Consider the following 19,189-nt stretch of genomic DNA (forward strand, 5'->3'; position numbering starts at 1 on the left):
AAAATCAACCGTTGCAACATCGGTATTTCTCCTTCTTTGTCTGGCACCATCACACAACCACTGTGTTAATTAACACAACTTCTGAATTTCTGCATGCTTGTGCTCCTGTGTGGATTATCACCCCCCGCGCCTGCAAACAATCCAATCAACACATCTCTTCTGTTCTTGTGTAACCCGCCCAAGAAGCACCCAGTGACTCTAAGAACACGGTGGCATCATAACAATAGTTGTCCTAATAATGACTGTGCTGACGCCTCACAGCGAAATCAGAAATATTTGTCTAGGCCAAATGCATGAGGGGCCCATATGATGTAATTGTCCAAATGAGGGACAGTACAGAGGGTGGAGAGGGCTCTTCCTCTCTATGATGTCATGACACTGCAGCAGTTTGCTGGAGATAAGGACCGAGTGCAACCTCACATCCAGAAATGTGGTTTTACTCCTCTTATCGCTGCTCTACAGCTGATTGGTGGAAGGGTGAGAATAACTCAAATGGAGGCTAGATAAGCCCACTCCTCAGTTACAGTAAATATTCGCGATGTGCACGAGCCATTTCTGGGGAATAATGATATCACGTCAGCATTCTGATTGAGAGCTGCTCCCATGTATGAGCCTGTTTTCATGACTAAAATGCTCCCCGTCCCTGAGTAAACACCGACTGTATCCGCTCCACAACAGCCACTGGCTCCTGCATTGATTGGCCAATGCAATTTATTAGCCATTGTGACAGTTTCCTGTACAGCCAGGGTCGACGGGGGAAACTGAGAGGTATGCAGATAAAGTGCTTTCAAACATGCCACACAATACCCATTGTGTTTTGATTACAGGTTGAACTCTTACCGCTAGAATGTTTTCCACATACCTTTCAGTGTGCGTCTGCTTGTTATTCAGCTCACACTGTCGTGCCGCCCGCTCTATTCCCTCAGCAGACAGAGATAAAGTCGGAAATGTTGAAAAACAAAAGGACGGTGTCTCAGTGACACCCTGAACAATGAATCCATGTCCCTGAACTCCACCTTTCATTTCAATTTGTAAGTGCCAAGCTTGGTGAAAAGTTTCATAAATCAGCCATAAAATCTGTAAAACGACTGCATTTAGCCACGTGTTCTCGTGTCCAGCACTTACTGGGATAAACCAACATGATGACAATGCAGCCCAACTACAGCGTGACCTTGTACTTGAAAGTGACGAGGCCAGTGACCTTTAACCTCCCTCCATGGTTTACTCCAGTTCAAAATAACGGAGACATGCAGCTGTTAGGATTTGGCAGAGCAGACACCTCTGCAGCAGCTGTCTGAAACCGACTGACGCGACGCTGTCGTAGGTGATGATGCCCTGTTTGTGCTGGGCTACACTGAACATGGCACCCATCATGCTCCATGAACTCGACAGAGGTCAGAGAGTTAGCCAGTTTAGGATTTGGCCAGTTGGAAAGCGGTGGTTAGCGCTGTGGTCTCACAGCAAGAAGGTCCCGGGTTTGAATCCACCTTTCTGTGTGGAGTTTGCTTGTACTTCTGGATCCTCTGGCTTCCTCACACAGTCCAAAGACTTGCTGCTACTGGGCTGATTCTAAATATGTGGGTGTAAGTAATGGACCTGCAACAGGCTGGTTACCTGTCCAGGGTGTACCCCGCCCCTCGCCCTATGGCAGCTGGGATAGTTCCCCCCCACACACACACACAGTACTGGGGGAGGAATCCATGTCTGTAACAGAGCTCCTCTAACATGGAGAGAGGTGATTAAAGGTCTAAGGTCCAGCACTGGTGGACAGTACTGTGGTTGTGCTCCATTCTTCTCACCTTCACACCTCAGCACCACGCCTGCCTTCACTGTATGATGTGTAACCATCCATGAAAGGAGGATGAAAATGCTACAGTGTCAGTGCCCAAACCTGTGAAGCTGCATTCCTTCAGTGTGACTTTGTGTTATGTTTTCTGCTCATCCACGTCTCAGTCTCAGAGGGCCTGGAGCCTATCCCAACTGTGACGAGGAAGAGGCACAGACGGACAACCAGTCTCATTTTATCAGCTACATCCAGCAACTTAGACTCGCCAACTAACCAAACATGCATGTCCTGTGTGACTGTGGAGGAGGCTGTGGTAGCCGGGGAGAATGCATGCACACATAGTGCTAACTCCACACAGGAAGGCTGCAGCACGGCGGCTTCAACTCAACTCAGCCCAACTCAATTTATATAGCATGAAATCACAACTGTCAGCTGAAGGCTCCCTATGAACAAGCATTTGGTGACAGTGGGAAGGAAAACAGGAAGAGACCTCCAGCAGAACCAGGATCAGGGAGGGGCGGGGCCATCTGCTGCGACTGGTCGGGGATGAAAAATATGTTTTTATATTTATTTATATATATCGATAACCTGTATGTATGTATGTATGTCCATTAGGTGTGTGGGTTTGTATTACATTCCTGAACTGTGTATTTGCACATATACACGACCAGCTACATCATCAGAACCATTAAAACTATTGTTGTGTAGCGCCCTCTTGTGGGACCAAACAGCAGGTGCTTGTTGAGATGGAGAGGGGACACTGAAGGTGTCCTGTGGTCCCGAGCAACAGACGTGTTGGGGTCCTGTGCATTGTTGGGTTTGACATGCTGTGGAATCTGACCAGTTTGCTTACCTGGTCAGTGCCCAGGGCTCTTTGTTTGCTCTTAATTCACATTGTCAGTATGATTATATCAGCCTTAAAGGAAACTTTGCCAGGCTGGGTGACACAGACTTACAAATGGTTTCCCAACAACAGGCTTATTTACCCACAGTTGCATCAGTACAGCAAAACTGCTCACTGTGTGCGCTCAGACATGAACACTTCCACGCCAGGTCCACGAGGTCTCAGTGAACATCTGCTAAATCCATACTGCCACCCTGATGGAGGAGACTCCCTCCTGGGAGCGTTTTTAAGAATAATGCAGAGGTGCCATCTAGTGGACAAACACTGGAAAGCTTTTTGTTAAACAACCAAAGCTGTCCCAGTATTTTTGCATTCAGCCTGGATGTTGTTCCTCCATCTTTAAATCCATCATGTGCTTATTTTATGGTCTCATCTCTGGAGGAGCAGCTGCTCGTTGGTTAGGATAGTCAAGGTTAATGTGACGATACTCGCTGTGAATACTTGGGCACGTTTTTGGAGCTCTTCCACAGATGAGCGTCAGCAAAAGGAGTCATATCATCATCAGTCATCAAGAACATAAAACTAGATGGATAACGGCCTAACAGAACACCAAGTTCAGCCTCCTGCTTCATGTCAGACAGAAGCATTTTCTCTGAAAGGCATCCAAACATTTTTGTTTTGCTTTTTTCTTTGTTTTTTAAAGCAGAAAATACTTTATGACGGAGTTTTGTTTTCTGCTTCTTTCCTTCATTGAACCACTCGTCCACTTATTCCTCCTCTGGACCATACTATCAAACTGTATATAAATGATGGCCTGTCATCATCTTGGTTTGAGCATTGTGCCTGTCACCGTGTTGTTGGTGCTTTTCTTCTTTAAACCAGATGAGGGTCGACTCTGACCGAGAAACAACACAAGACACTCGTGGTACTTAATAACACAGACAACACTCTATACTTTTATATCATTTTCACTTTGTCAGATCAAGTCGCCCCCTGCTGGTCAGTAGACAGAATTGAGCAGCTAAGCTTCACCGTACAAACCACACATGCTCCTCTTTTGCATTAAAAATAAGTGAGTCACTTCAGTGATGATCCTTGGAAGTATTGTCAAAGACACGTCTTCTTTGAAATACTGAGATTTTAGTGTCAGCTTATTATTTTAGTTCGACCGGCAGACTGAAGCACGCGCGAGTAACTCAGCAACACTCGAGAGCAGGTTTTGCTTGAAAATTTAATAGAAATATAACCAACAACATTTAGAGTGAAAAATACAACTGCATTCACGTTTCAAGTCTACTGCAGAGAGCTGTGAGGTAACAATGTGACCATTTTAAAAGACAAACTTCTCCTGTGAGATTACACTGAGGTGAAAACGGAAACGGACTCTCATTTAAAAATGGTGTTAAACACTGCACAGACTGAAAGCCGTTCGTCTGTGTAACAGGGCCTCATAACTTAACATTCATTGCATGACTCGTTTTGCAAGACGTTACACATTTCCCCTGTTGCTCAGCTCCACCGAGGGCTCAGGTGCAGGATGCTGCGGTGGTTGGGGTTCCTCTGGTAACGAAACACACACACACACACACACACACACACACACACACACACACACACACACACACACACACACACACACACACACACACACGTTTGAAAAATGCTAAATTAAGCAAGCCGCACTTGCACGCACTGGTTGGTGAAGGATCTGAGACGTAGAACCACAGCAGAGCTACTCAGACACTGAGCTGACAGTCGGCTGTTTGAGCCTTTAGCAGCGCCGCAGAAAGGAAAGAATGAGACAAACGAGGATCACGATGTGTCCTTTATCAGCTGTGGCCCAGTTCTTCCTCTGAGTTGCCAGAGCACCAGAGTGTTATTGGAGCATGTGTGCAGATGAGGGGGATGTGTTTGTAACTGTGTGAGGACAGGAGCTGTCTGAAGTTAGAGCTTGAACAGAGGACCACTGTTCAGACACACGGGCACAAGCATGCATGTTACAAAAGAAATGACAACTTTTTGTGCGTCCTTGCACAAATTAACACTCGGAAGCCGCTTCAACATTTAGTTTTTGGTGTTTGTGTCTTTTGTGTTTTATTACCTCCAAGCAGCTGCTGCACTGCTTTCCTGTCTTCAGCAATGTAGACGGCAGTAACGACGAAAAACACTCCCCCGACAATCCCGACCACGGGGCAGAGCAGCAGGCTGTACTTCAAACTGTCAAAGTTCCTGTCGGGGCTACCTGGGTATATAGCATCAGAGATCTACACCAGTGCAGGTATGAAATCGGTGTTAGTGGTCAGTGACAGAATCAGAGATGATCTCCTAAAGCTTACTTTCTTACCACTCCTAATAAGTAAGGGCTCCCAGCATCACCCAGCAGATGTCCGACTGTAATCTGCAGAGCCTCCGCTGTCGCCCTCCTTGTTGGTACGACAACATACTGAAGCGAGAAGCACGAGCAAAAGGGGCGTGTCACATTTGAGCCGACACTTTGAGGTTTTTACTGTCAGAGTTAATGCTCACCAGCAGTATGTCAGCCAAGACCGCCCAGTTCAACGAGAGCAGCAGCTCGCCCAAGAAAATGAACACCTGAAACGTTCAAGACAAACAGTCACTGCTGCTTTCATGTTTCAGTCATAACAGGTGCTCACGATGTTTTATTTCAACCGATGCCTTTAACTTCTCTACTCTGAATGTGAACCTTTGACATTGTGACTAGAATTTAAATGAAAGAAGAAAAAGGAGGCTTTCTTTGACGTTTGGACCTATTGCTGCATGTTGCATCACTACAAGTCCACCAGCAGAAACCATCTGAAGAGAATTTTGCCAGATGAACCATTAAAGGATGCTCAGTCTTCTTAATGTTGTCCTAAATATCACAGTTTGCCCTAAAGCTGTGCCTTCAGTGACTAACCAACAACGTCACCACCTCGAGGTATACTCAGCCAGAGGATAGCTCCAAAGTCTCTTACGTAAGTGGCGGGAATGCTTGCTGATGCCACAAAGATGGTGATAAAGAGGCACGGCACTGATCCAAGCATGCCCACGGCGCAGATGAGTGGATCAGCATTTGGCACCTTGTCTCTAAACCGTCTGGATAAACTAGTGCCGAGAGCCCCGCCCAGAATGCCCGTGGCCACCGTTACAGCACCAAAGATGTAACTGCACAGGAAGCAGAAGAGAGCACACAGTACGGTCAAAACTGCACCGATTCAGGCTGGAGCAAGTAAGCGACGTGGGGAAAAGGTCATGCTATACCTGTCCGAGGAGTCACCTGGTTTGTCGCTGAGTTTCTGATAGACACGAGCTCGGGACAAAAAGTTCGGCAGCCAGAAAGCCAGCGCCCCGGTGAGGAAGGCCAGGGCCGTCACTCCCAACGATGACCACACGTAACTTTTACTGAGGTCAGAGAACCAGGAAGACAAGATTGTTTAGAAGCAAACACCATTTGTTTGGGTTTTTTCACGCTTGCAAGGGCAAAATATAAATCGTACTTCTTCAGAAGATATTTGACATCCTCCAAGTAAGAGCTCTGCTCAGTCACACCCTCTCCGTGGGTTTCTGCAGCACCTCTCGGCGGGTTGGGGCACAAAACGATCATCAAAATGAGTCCCACTGCGCCCATGATGGGTGTGATCTGAGAACAGAGCCAAATAATCCAGCATCACTTTGAATCAAATCGCACTTCTGCATCGTGAATAAGAAAAATGTTCTCACCCTCAGAGCCCAGTGCCAGTCCCCTGTGAGAGATGCAAAGCCACGCCCTGTTATATACCCAAGACCGCTGCAAACACGCAATAGTGTGATCATGATGCACAAACAAGCTCATATCGCCATATGACATCTTAACAAGTGAGAGATTAAGACGGGCGATAACGTACGGAAACCTAAATCTAGAGTCACTGCTGTGTCACCACTCATTGCAACACCAGCTCTGCACACGAAACAACTGTGGTGAGGAGAAACCTACCAAACATCCACCCAACATTCAGCAACACTTTCAGCCGTGCAGCAGCGCAGCAGCAGCAGCGCATCATTTGAATGAAACTGTTAAAGCGTGCAAAAAGAAAAACACCTGTTTACCTTCCGACAGGGATAAAGATGTAGAAGATGCAGATCATGATGCTCCTTTTGCCCCCAGTAAAGAGATCGCTTATGATGGTCGGAGCGACGGTGGAATAGCTGGCTTCTCCGGTCCCGACCAAGCCTCGCAGCAGGGCGAGAAGCCAGAATTGCTGCATAGACAAAAACATCAAAGACATTCAACATGTTTTCTGTCAAGCACACATGGTTACATGCACGGAGAGTCATCAGCACAATCAGTCTGCAGATAAGGTACAACAAACCTCTGATGCATTTTCAACACAAACATGGGGAAATGATCTCAGACCCCACTGAGTGTCACAGCTCCCACTCCCTGAAACTCCCTCTTAACTCTGCGCCTGTCAAAACTACAGCTGAATGTGATGGAGGAGTCTCTCCCCCTGTAGTTAAACCACTTCGAAGGATATCAAATGTGAATACACAAACAGACTGTTTTGTAGAAAAAGCTGCACTGATGCAAAAATGAATCGCTTGATGGATTCCAGTGTGATCACAGAGCGCAGCGCGCCTCCTCACCAACATAGTTTGGTCACATCAGACTAACTTAATAACTTATTGTGCCGTCCTCACTTTACTTCACTGAAACCTTTGATACCACAGACTATAAAATGCTGTCAAGCGCTGGGCTGGAATTTCCAGTGTTGAAATCAGAAACTCTGCGTAACCTGTGCAGACCAGCTTTGTGACTTTTCTTCTCAGACGTCTCGATCTGATGAAACCTCACCCGACAGCTTAACATTTGTCAGCGTGGTTATGACACAGCTGTATGTTTCTATAGAGCCAGATGACAATAACGTTTTTTAAACCCAATGAAGACAAATTGTTCATTCTTTTAATTTAATAATTCAGATTGTCTGACGGGGTGCAGGTTAACCGTCTTGGACTTTCAGTTTCTGCCTCACAAGAGTGCGACTCAGCTGATGGAGTTTGGTAAGAAAACTACCCTGAACCACAAACACTGAGCCAAATGTTGAAATTCAGGAGCCTTTCCAACAGACGTGTGATGAATTAGAACAACGCAGGGAGCAAAGTGAACACGTAGCAATGCAAAGTTGTGTTACTTTGTTATTCCTTGTAAAATACTCCTCACTTACCGATTCATTGACAAAAGAGCTGGCGGTTGCAGTCAAAAGCCAGACACTCAAGCCGCCAATCATGATGTATTTGCGATTGTAGCGGTCGCCAAGGTAACCGAAGAGAGGGGCCAAAAGGAGAAAACTGCAGATGAAAACTGAAAATTGATGGAATCAGTTATTCCGTTTCAATGACATCATTCGTTCACAGTAAACACACAACGATCAGTGAAAGCTCCAAACACAGCGCTGCTTAATTAGGTGCCTGATTGTATGTGCAGTTGACGACACATGGGTCTGCCATGCACTTACATTAAAAAGAAAAAAGCAAAACAAATTTGATCTCCATCAGTGCTTCTGTGTGTTTGTCAAACAGCTGCTTCATCATACCTGTCTGCAGAAGTCCAGCGGTGCTGTCCTTTATATCAAAGAATTTTTGAATATCTGTAAGGACGCCTGTAAGGCCAGAAACACCATTCAGTGCAAGCCCTGCCCAACTGGAAGCAGTAAATAGTGTGTATCGACAAAGAAATCATCCAACCTGCTATTGTGTACCGCTCCATGTAGTTGAGCAAGTTGACGTAGCAAAGCACAAACATAGTGACATAGGCGCGCTTGGGCGATATGGCAGGTTTCTCCTCAGCATCAGGTGCGAGAGACGCCAGGCTGTTTGCAAAAGAGCCATAAGGTAGACTGCAGCTGGAACGCAGGCTCCATCGGCGTACTGGGATGTCCTTGAAGGATGTGACTGATGCCCGTGGCTCCATAGCTAGCTGCTCTCCCTTCAGCTGAATGAGATGACCTAATGTTAAAACTCGTGCACAGATGCTCCACAGAGCTCGAGAATGACAATATAGTGCAGACACACAGTCCTGCTTTCATTAAGTCGCTGTCTTCAGGTTCAAGCGATGCAGCTTTTAGCAAATTTGATTCATGCGAGCTGTAGAAAGACTTTAGAAACAGCCCTTATGACAGAAAGTAATTACACAACCAAGAAGATATTTTTGCAACAGTGTCAAAATAACAGAGAAAGGAGAAGAAGGTTGTTCTCTAAATGCAGCTTATTTTCCAGTTCTTAAAACCGCGACAGAAAGGTTAAAGCATCTTTTAATTATAGCAAGTTTATGCATATGTAGAAAATAGACACAGCGAGTCGGAGCGTATAAAAATGTAACCTTGGCGTCTGCAACAGTGCGCCTCAGATATTTCAGCCCAACCAGGGTGAGGGACAACACTAAGAGCATTGTTTATGAACTCTTCTGTCCCAAAACAACACAGTGCAGCACAGCTGTAATCTTACAATGCAGCTGTGTTCCCATCATACGGGTATTTAAAACCATGCAAAATGTGAATTACAGGTGACTCACCGACTTGCTGATGTTTGGTTTTACTTTAAATCCTCTTATCTCATTCCTACAGATGTGCAGCTGTGAGAGAACAATGTGACTCTGAATGGCTCTGAGGCATGAAGACGCTAACAGGGACCTCAGTTTTGGGACGACTCGAGTTATATTAAGTTAGCGACAGGGCCAGCCCACTGAGGGTTGGTCATGCAGGGTTTCACACATATCTGTCTTAGTGAAGCAATGGCACAGACCAGCCAGACGTCATGGACATTTTCCACTTTGTGTTTCTTTTTTAAGAAACTTAGCACAAAATAAAGCAATAAATGTACTCATTTGACTTTTTACTAGTCTGATTCACCGTCCACAGCCTTACACTCACATGACAGCAAGGCAAACGGATCAGTTAAGTTAGTAGCTAAACTATACGTGTGCAACCTGCCATCCAATTTCAGGAGAGATTAAAAGGTGGTCCTGCTCTGCTCTGGAAACACCTGCCTTATCAAACCTTTACATTTCATCTGTTATCTCAGGACTGAGAGGTTATTTCTGACAGAAAGAAAACACTCGCTTTAGTTTCAGTTTCCAGTGACTCATCAAAACCACTGCTCTACAAACTACTGTTCACTTTGACACTGGGGTCATGTACATGTAAAAAAAAGAAAGAAATAATATTATAATAATAATAAAAATAATAATATGAGCCATTAAAAACCTTTAACCCTTTCATGAATGATGACGACGACCTCAACCTGGATTTTTTCTGAAGTATTTTTATTATAAATAAATAAACACGATTGTATTTATGTAGCACCTTTCTAGACAGAATCACAAAGTGCTGCACATAAGATAACAAATAATAAAAAGGTAAAACAGACAATATAAAACACGCAAACATTTAACCAAAAACAGTTTTAAAAAGGTGAGTTTTGAGGGTTTTTTTTTAAAAAACAACCACCGAGTCCACAGTTCTTAATGTATGAGGGAGAGAGTTCATCATCTTTATGCATTTAGGTGGACACTGATGTGTATGTAGAGGTTTATGTGCAAGTACACCATCAACACTGACACAAATACACAAAAACAGCCTTTGAACAGCTGTAACTGTAGTGACCACTATGCATGAAAGGGTTCAAGTATGTAAAACCTTTTTCTTTCTTTCTTCTGAGGTTAAGACAAATAAGAAGATGCCTTTGGCAGCAATAGGATGCCTGAAAGGCTCTAAAACACCAGGCTTACTGACAGGAAACTGGTGCAGTCATGCTGAATGTGAAGGTCTACATTTAACTGCGGAGTCACCAAAGCATCTGTTTGCTTTCAAATCTCATTAGATCAAGTACAGCATGTGTCACATATGTGGTCCCCTCTGCTTGGAAGTGCTGACTCTTATCTAGAAATCAACTTCCTGCCTCGCTCTTCAGATCAGTGAGAAATGGCTGCAAGTCAGTCAGTGTGTCAGAGCTTTCTTCACCTTAAGAGCTTTCTTCTTAAGATCAGAAAATATGTCCACTAACAATGTGCAGTAAAGCATGAGAACATCTTACTGCTTTGCTTATCTTAATGTCTTAAAATTATTTATTTATAAAATAAAATGCCATTTAAATCTACTGTTTCCACCTTTTATTTGAAAAGTGTTTATCAACAAGAAAATCAGAAATTGATATCAAGCTATGTTGAAGCCTGATGCAAAATTCCTGCAGTATTTTTATTTTTATTTTTATTGATTGAAGGTTTGTCAGAAGGAATAGATTCACTGTAGTTTCAGCATTCTGTTGCCTTTATTTCATTTCTACATACCAGACATTCATTAACCTAATTTCAAATTTTATTTTTCACATTTTTCACAGTAAAATTATGTCTCAGTAAAAAGCCCTCACTATGTACCTCTGGCACTTTTAAAGTATCTATCTACATGTATAATGTAACATAATGTATAATTAACAGGAGGTGCAAGGGTAAAAGGTAAACCCTGGAAGCAATTGAGAGAAATGTGAAAATGAAATACGATCATTTCAATAGTGCACGAAAAATAAAATCACGCCAACAACAACAATAAGAAGAAGAATATTCTATTTCTGAAGAAAATTTAAGTGTGCCTATGCCGCTGCTAATCAGTGTAGTTTGCCATTCATACGGCTACAGAGAGCAAAACTCAGCAGAGCAGCCATTCTCCACCATGAACTATGGTAAAACCAAACACCGCTCGGGCCTCACAGATCACAGCTTACAGTTTTGTGTAAAGATGAGGTGACTTCGTACAGCCCCGATTTGCAGACGCTGTGCGCAGAGGTTCATGAGCAGAAGTCCCATTGTACCACGGCAGACCCAACAATGTTTGCATGAACACGCTTTGTAGCATTACTTTATGGACCACTTTTCACACATGGTTGGTGTACCCACACAGCCGGCTGTAGCTTTTCATCTCACAGCCCGACACATACCAAAACAACAGCCGAGACAGCATGGACTTTACGCCTGAGAGGCGTGATTGCAGATGCCGCTCAGGTGGGTCCGCCTCCCCTGCAGCGGCACTGCAGACCACGCCCCGGCACACACATCAAACACGTAAAATAAATATTTGTGCACTTTTGCATTCACTTTTTGTTATTTTTACACAGTGTTCTGAATTATTAACAATGGTCTACAGCCAATCTCGTGTATTATTATACAAACTTTGGTTGTAAGATTCAGATAACTATTTAATAAAAGCTAAATATTTTATATGAGAGTAAGAAAGAAAAGTATTTCTTTGTGCCCCCCTCTCCCTGTTAATGCCCTACCTGCCCCCTGGCAACACTTTGCTAGACCCGCCCCTGCACAGTTACCAGCTGTCAGCTACATAGAAAAGGATCCTGGTGTTATTTGTCTCTCAGAAACAGTTCATAACTTCAACTCATTCATGTCACCTAAAAGGTAAACCTGTTTCTCCATCACAGCTCTGATGATTCAGTAAGGACGTCTCCTGGTTTCGACCAGCAGCTTTTACAGCTGTGGCTCCATCAAACATCAGCTGATACTAGAAATTAAAATCAAATGAATTCTAACAGCAGCTGATCAAGCTTAAACTGCTGCTGTTGTTTATGGCGCAAAGTGGGTGATAAACAAACACCAGAGAACAGCCATCAGCTGATCATTGATCAGTTTCATGACTGAAGTTGCAACAGGCGAGAGAATGACAGGGGAAGAGTCCGCTGTGCAGGTAACCACAGAGTAACTCCAGCTTTGTGTCTTTTTCCATTGTAGCTGAAGTCCGGGACAAACTGTGTTCCTTTTCAGCTCAACAGGAAACGTGTAATATTTTCTCTGAATGCGGGACATTCTGTTTGCACAGGACGGTTGGAAACTAACCTTATGAATACAATAAAGTTCACCATCAGTAACACAGCAGGCACCAGCTGTATAGAAAGTCTGTCATGCTAGCTAGCACGCAGTACGACTTATTGTAACTGATTGTAAAACGTCAGCACAACGAAAATATATATAACCTCTTACCTGAAATTCAGTTCACCGGCGGCGCGCGCGAGAGAGAGGAGGAGGGGGTGAAACGAGACAGAGAACCGCCAGGTAAGCCATGCCCGGTCGCTCGGCGGCCGCCTCGTATCTCTCGGTTTCTCGCATGTCCTTTCTGTCATACACCGGTGGCTAGCTGCTCTCTGTTGTAGCTCCGCGTTAGCCACCACCAAACAACTGAGTTATTTTTTCCACATCGACCAGCATCTGGACAACCCACCACCTTTCACTGTTTATACCGTTACTAAAACGAATAAATGAATAATCAGCCCATATAAATGAAAAATAAGTCTAGCTGAGACACCGAGTATTTGCATTCCGTTTGCACGGGATGGTTGGCAACTCTACTAACTAAGTACTGTAGTAAAGGGACCTCTGACTAATACGGCGGGGTCCCTGTCGGCTCGTAGCCGAAAATTAGCTTTACTTTGTTGTGTGGGTCAACTTTTCTTGCAAGAGACAGAGAGAGGCGTTGAAAGGCTCCAACGGAGCTTATTGTTTTCCGAGGAAAACACGAACACGGTGTACAGTCGAGTCTTAATAGCTTACTTACAACTGGGCTCGTCAGGCTCTCTTCTTGGCTGCAGTGGTTATTATTATATTTACATGCTTCCAGCTCCCGTTTTCCTCCATGACAGCTCGTACCTTTCCACTCCCCTTTTTCTCCCTCCTCGCGCTCACAGACACATAACGTGTATGGCAGTCCATTCTCCCTGCAGCACGGACTACACTGCCCATGATGCTACATTCTTTAGAGCTATGCTTGTAGCATTCTGCCTGTTAGCTTAGCACAACAACAACAACGAAAAGGCCTCTCTCACCCAGGAAACACACAGTCGCAGAGAGAGAGCGAGAGAGCGTGTCGCCCTGTAACCATGGCAACCGTAACGCTGCCGCCTGGAACAGCTGTCAAACAAAACCCAAACAGTCCTGACCCGCGACAAAATGAAACAGGAAAGTATCGCAGTGTAATCCATTTATTTCAACAAAGTAACTGTATTCTGAATACCACCTTTTTAACCGGTAACTGTAACGGAATACAGTTACTCATATTTTGTATTTTAAATACGTAACAGCGGTACATGTATTCCGTTACTCCCCAACGCTGCTCTTGGCATAGGCACACTTAATAATATGAACACTGCAAGTAAAACCCTATCCGCAAGGTGGGAGTAATGCATCACTGAGGACGCGAAGTTCCCCCAAACAAATCAACGAAGAAGAAACGATAGCGGCAGGGGAAGGCGGCGAAGAAGAATAATGACGGGAATGCTAAACGGAAAATAGAAGGAACAGAGTCCTGTTAAGTGAACATTAAATTAACGCTGTTACCGCGAAATATTAACATCGAACATAGCTGCATTACATTGGTATAAGTATGACAGAGCCTCAGTCAGCGCTGTTACTCCGGAGACAGCTTGCAGGTAATTAAACCGTCATGTTAACTGATGCTGGGTGCCGAGCTAACGACAGCGGTGCCGCGGCTTTGATTGAAACCGTGGTGCTGGCGCAAACTGTTTTCTTGAACATTCTGCATTAACGTTAAGATCCGAATGACAAAAGAACTGCCTGGGGATTACAACAGTGGGAGCAAACAAACACCTCCCTCGTTTAGTAAATGAAAGTCTTCAGTGTTTCAGGAGACCAAGTGATTTGTGTGTGTGCCTTTCGACACTGCGTCCTGTTTGCAGATGAAAGCCGCTGTCAGAAGTCCCAGCGACTTTCTATTACGAGGCTAGCTCAAATCACTGAGCCTAATGTTAGCCTGTAGCTGGCTCGACTGACTTAATGTGTTTACATGTATTTTTAACCGAGGAGCCAAGTAGTGTTTCTCGTTTTTTAACATGACGTTTAGCAGTTACGTGATCAGTGTGATATTAGTGGACATTTTACGCATAAATGTAAGTACAGTTTCAGTAGTTAGAACATGTCCCTACCACTCACCGCAGAATTAACGTGTTTAACCAGCTAGCTAACTGTCGGCTAACGCTAGCCGCTGTCACTGTTGTTAGCGTCAACGCGCTAAGCTAACGTTAATCTCGCATTACCTCAATTCGCTCTTTTAGCAGGGTCAGCTGCGAATTATATTTAGCCACTCTAAAATTAGCGGCCTTTCAAAAGTAGCTGCGTCGAACAGGCGCTGTATAATGTTTTAGGTTTGTAGCACTGATGACGTGTTTCAGGTTTTGTTTAAAATGAAAATTTCGCATGGAGACTGTAAGGGTCACTGGGTCCACCTTTATACTTGTCCCCACATTCTGCCCTTCAAGGTGACCGGTAATTGACCTAAACCTCCATATTTTGGAGCAAGGGTTGTAGATTAATTCAGGAAATTAAAGCTCCACGGATTTCGTGTCGCAGGGCTATTGCATTGATAAAAAGGCTGCCTTTCTTTGTTGTACATTCATACGATCTGCAGTCTACAATTAATGCTTGTGATTCTTATAAGCCTTGAAATAATGATCAGTAAGCATCAGACTTCACCGAGCCAGCTCCTTTGAAATGTTTCTGTTTGGCCTATCAAGAAAAACAAATTCTTCCATCATGTTATGTAAAAGGTTAAACTGTTTTATCAAACGGCTGCTCGATCGATAATCCCAAAGTCCACTTAATGTATTATGATGTAAAAAATCGACATTTAGTCCGACTCATGAGCACAGATTTACAGTTGTTTAAAATGTTGTTTACAGTGAGTGCTGCCATTCTTGATGCAATGTTGGGTGTTCATGGCAAATTGGTAACATAGGTGGGAACTGCTAAGTAGTTTGAGCAATATGCTCATTCTCACTCAAGCCCCTCTGAGTGTCATGTTGTCACCTCAGCCACCTGAAGAACAGTGTAATGCACGTAGGTTATGTAGTGGAGGTAGTGTGCTGTATGTCATAGTGAATGACTTTGATTTTTTTATATTCAGAGCTGAACAAAAACCCAGTGGAGGGATTCTCAGCAGGCCTGATCGAGGATAGTGATCTCTACAGATGGGAAGTCCTTATCATTGGGCCTCCAGACACCCTGTAGTGAGTCTCCCTGTCTTGTGTATGGGTTGAGATGAGTTTTGGCCTGTGTGGATTTGTTTTTAAACTTTGGTACCTATCATGCTGATTTTTTTCATCTTTCCCCCTCCCCCCACAGTGAAGGTGGTGTGTTTAAAGCTCATCTGACCTTTCCCAAAGACTACCCTCTCAGGCCACCTAAAATGAAATTTATCACAGATATTTGGCACCCTAACGGTAGGTACCGGTGAAACATGCTATCAGTGTTATTATAAATGTTTTTAAGCTTACGAAATGAAGGCTGTATGATCTTTGTGTTAATGTTACATGTTATTAGTTTTATTGTGACTCTACTGTTGATTAAAATTATTTTGCCATCTTTACTACATGGTGTGTTTATCCTGATGGAGGTAAAAGCCTCTTTTTCAAAAGTGGCAGCAAAGACTGTAAACACACGCAGAGACATAAAGGCCACTGATGCACGAGCACGTAAACAGCAGCCAGATAAAATTCAGTAAAATCAAGAACCAGTGCGACCTCAGCAGTAATCCCACTGACTATGGGAACTATTTTCTCAGACCTTTAAAATAAGGTCTAAGGAAAATAAGGACTAACCAGTGGGAAAGTTTGTGGACACACACATTTGGCCACTTAGCAGGAGCAGGCAGTGAAAAGCAACGTACACACTTTCCAATGAGAGCATTTTCTACTTCACAAAATATTAGTAATCTTTCTTTCTTCATCTCCAGTTGACAAGAACGGCGATGTATGTATTTCTATTTTACACGAGCCTGGGGAGGACAAATATGGCTACGAGAAACCAGAGGAGCGCTGGCTGCCTATCCACACTGTGGAAACCATCATGATTAGTGTTATCTCTATGCTGGCAGACCCAAACGGTGACTCGCCAGCCAATGTGGATGCTGCAGTAAGTCTGACTGTGTAAAGATCTTTTGCATGTGTCCTTTTATTCAATCCAAACATTTCTATAAAAGTCCAGTCGTGAGTGAATCTTTCTGATTTTAACATTTTGTGTAAACGTCCCCCTGCAGAAAGAATGGCGGGAGGACAGACACGGCGCATTCAAAAGGAAAGTTGCCCGTTGTGTACGAAAAAGCCAAGAGACTGCGTTTGAGTGATGCTCAGCACGGCTCTGGGCTTCATGTTTTCAGGGTAAGGATTGTTCAGTCATCCCTAAACTTAATCTGGAGAGCACCACCACAGATTCTCCATTAAGACAATTCAGTTGGCTCAAAACAAGAACGTTTATAGTAATATACTGGTAAACAAATTCACAACTGTAAAAGATTTAGGATAAATATTAGCAGCACTCCTAGTTTTGTCTGCTTACACTTGATGAAAGCGTTAAAAAACCCCAAATGAATAAATAAATGGCGTGCTGTGCTAAAGTCTTGAGGCGCCAACAGTTTGCTTCCAATGAACCAGACAAATTTGAATCCAAATGATAAATTGGTGGTTCAACGTTTCCGTGTGTACAGAGGAGGCCAGGACAGACGCACGGCTCTGAATGTCTGTGCCGTGCTTAGATAAACAACGTGGTTGCATGTCAGCTCACGATGTTGACGATCCTATCAAAACTGAAGCATGAACACAGAAGTAGAATAGAACAGAATAATCCTTTAATTGTCCCACAAGGGGAAATTTGGTTGTAACAGCAGCCAAAAAGACACATATACAAACAAACAGGACACGGAACAGAAACATACACAATCTTTCTTACAGATTTACATTAAGGACAATGGTTACTATAAACAGAGTACTGTACAGTTATTAAATTAAATAAAAATAACTACAGATAAGAAGCAAAGTACTGGCAGACTTTGCTCCGCCATGCAGCACCATGTGCAAAGTGTCTGACTGGCAGCAGCTTAATGTTTCAGGGTGGCAGTGACGTCTAAAACACAGGCGATACAGTGTGTGGATAGAAAAACACACAGTCCAACTGATCTTGACAGAATGAAACGAAAGGCAGTGAACATCCAAAGAAGAGCTGCTGTTTGTAGCAGCCTGGAGAACTGCTGCTGACGGCCGCTTAGACAAAGCTTCACATTTGAAGAGATTTCAGGCTGTGTTAAAGAGCAAAGGATGAGTTCATTAAAATTGCTCAGTCGCCTTTTTTGCCTGATGTATCCCATGTATGTTTGCACATGGTCCAATAACTCACTACACCTGTTTGCCATTTTCCTCGCCAAATCTAAAGAAATGAAGGCGAGCTTTGAGACTGTTGCACAGTACTGAGCATGTCGCCTGTCGTCGACTCGTGGTCCTAACTTGTGTTTTTTCCGGCCATTTGTTGTTTCCCGCAGGTCTCCAATTGAAAATCAACACGGCACTGTTTCCTGCACTCTTCCACCCTGTCGCCAGGCTTGTCCTCCTTTATTTTGGCAGGAACAGACTGGCTACTGTAGGCTGCAATAGAAACATAACAAGGACTACCAAGGCTGACGGAAAATCGCCAAGCAAGTGCCAACTGAAAAAAAGAAAACAAGAAAAAAACCCAGAAGATGATAAAAGATTTTTCAAGGCTATGAACTGCTTCAACATTCAGGAAGATATTGTAAAGACATGTATATAGCACAGACTAAACCGGATAATATATACGCTCCCTTTCCATCCATCCAGACATTTAGACCAAATGAAATAGCGCGGGTTCATTTCTTTTTGTCCATTTTCCTTCTCTCAGCCCCGGCATGGATTAGTTCTCTTTAGATTGTTTTCATAGGAGCCGTTAACACGGATGCGTTTGGAGGAATGTCACCTGTGAAGAGCTTGTTCAGTCCCAGCAAGACGTGAATGATGTGACTAAGGAATACACAGCTGTCCTCTGGGTCCTTTATTGCTCAGCATCACAGGCAGCTGAATGATTTTCTCTCTATATTCAGTCTTACACCCCCTCTTTTTTTTTTTTGTGCATGCTAAATTTTGTTGGTCTTTTCTTTTCAAAAGTGCCTCCCAATAAAAAGCTCGGCCACTTCATCCTGCGTTGATTAAGTCTTAAAAATGTCAAAAAACCAGGCAAATATAGAAACTACCACCTGTAGTATGACTGGGACTGTATACAGCGACTGTATAATTCGGTAACAATTTGGTGTAGCAATAACCCCCCTAGTTTGGAGTGTACACATTCATTTTTGATACCCTGATAAAAACGCGTCGTCCTCCTCGGATATTGTTTTATTTTTTAGCAGCGCCTCTCTCCATCGTCTGTATCGTCCTCGGTAGGAATTGTTATGCATGCTTTGTTTTATGGTTTTGTTGGTTTTTTGGTTTTCTGCTGAATGTTTCTGGGATTTTGTTTGTGGACGTTTGAGTGCTTGTGTGTACAGCGTGTACGCCGGTTTTGTTTTGTCCCTCTTTCCTCTCAAAGATTCAAATTCATCATTACTCTGCTCACTATTGCAGTTTTGCCTAATGTATAAAGACAAAATACTGATGTATATTTTTCATGTTATGAAACTTGTCACCTGTAGTGAGTTCTTCTAAAACATGACTTTTTTTCAATATTTATCTGC

At 43.7% G+C, this 19,189-nt stretch overlaps 2 protein-coding genes across 4 annotated transcripts; one reads left to right on the plus strand and one right to left on the minus strand.

Annotated features, from left to right (window-relative positions):
- Positions 1 to 3,852: 3,852 nt before the first annotated feature.
- Positions 3,853 to 14,791, minus strand: spns3 (SPNS lysolipid transporter 3, sphingosine-1-phosphate (putative)). 3 transcript variants are annotated; one of them, XM_080867791.1, is made up of 13 exons: positions 14,712 to 14,791; positions 8,352 to 8,598; positions 8,201 to 8,266; positions 7,832 to 7,968; positions 6,717 to 6,868; positions 6,351 to 6,417; positions 6,128 to 6,270; positions 5,892 to 6,032; positions 5,606 to 5,795; positions 5,157 to 5,222; positions 4,975 to 5,073; positions 4,732 to 4,894; positions 3,853 to 4,190 (listed from the first exon to the last, which is right to left on the minus strand). In XM_080867791.1, exons 2-13 carry the CDS (start codon positions 8,575 to 8,577, stop codon positions 4,120 to 4,122), a joined length of 1,521 nt encoding a protein of 506 aa, XP_080723917.1. In that variant the 5' UTR covers positions 8,578 to 8,598; positions 14,712 to 14,791; the 3' UTR covers positions 3,853 to 4,119. The 3 variants fall into 3 exon arrangements, with proteins under 3 accessions (XP_080723917.1, XP_080723916.1, XP_080723918.1); XM_080867790.1 differs by lacking the exon at positions 14,712 to 14,791 and adding an exon at positions 9,178 to 9,323; XM_080867792.1 differs by lacking the exons at positions 3,853 to 4,190; positions 14,712 to 14,791 and adding an exon at positions 9,178 to 9,323 and having other exon boundaries at positions 4,774 to 4,872; positions 4,967 to 5,073.
- On the plus strand, positions 13,889 to 18,192 carry ube2g1a (ubiquitin-conjugating enzyme E2G 1a). Its single transcript, XM_080867798.1, has 6 exons — positions 13,889 to 14,087; positions 15,578 to 15,680; positions 15,796 to 15,893; positions 16,406 to 16,584; positions 16,709 to 16,829; positions 17,984 to 18,192. The coding sequence occupies exons 1-5, from the start codon at positions 14,042 to 14,044 to the stop codon at positions 16,793 to 16,795; spliced, it is 513 nt and encodes a 170-aa protein (XP_080723924.1). The 5' UTR covers positions 13,889 to 14,041; the 3' UTR covers positions 16,796 to 16,829; positions 17,984 to 18,192.
- The last annotated feature ends 997 nt before the right edge of the window (positions 18,193 to 19,189 follow it).

This window comes from Rhamphochromis sp. 'chilingali' (assembly GCF_963969265.1).
Source record: "Rhamphochromis sp. 'chilingali' genome assembly, chromosome: 19".
NCBI classification, from domain to species: domain Eukaryota; kingdom Metazoa; phylum Chordata; class Actinopteri; order Cichliformes; family Cichlidae; genus Rhamphochromis; species Rhamphochromis sp. 'chilingali'.

Bases quoted from the DNA above. Each gene is read 5' to 3' on its own strand.
- spns3 (XM_080867791.1), bottom strand. From the start codon at position 8,577: ATGGAGCCACGGGCATCAGTCACATCCTTCAAGGACATCCCAGTACGC. The intron at 6,869-7,831 runs GTAAGTGAGGAG...TTGTCTATGCAG, and splicing joins GCTCTTTTGTCAATGAATCG to CAATTCTGGCTTCTCGCCCT. The intron at 4,191-4,731 runs GTAATAAAACAC...TTTCGTTACCAG, and splicing joins AGTGCAGCAGCTGCTTGGAG to AGGAACCCCAACCACCGCAG.
- ube2g1a (XM_080867798.1), top strand. From the start codon at position 14,042: ATGACAGAGCCTCAGTCAGCGCTGTTACTCCGGAGACAGCTTGCAG. The intron at 14,088-15,577 runs GTAATTAAACCG...TTTTATATTCAG, and splicing joins ACTCCGGAGACAGCTTGCAG to AGCTGAACAAAAACCCAGTG. The intron at 16,585-16,708 runs GTAAGTCTGACT...GTCCCCCTGCAG, and splicing joins CAGCCAATGTGGATGCTGCA to AAAGAATGGCGGGAGGACAG.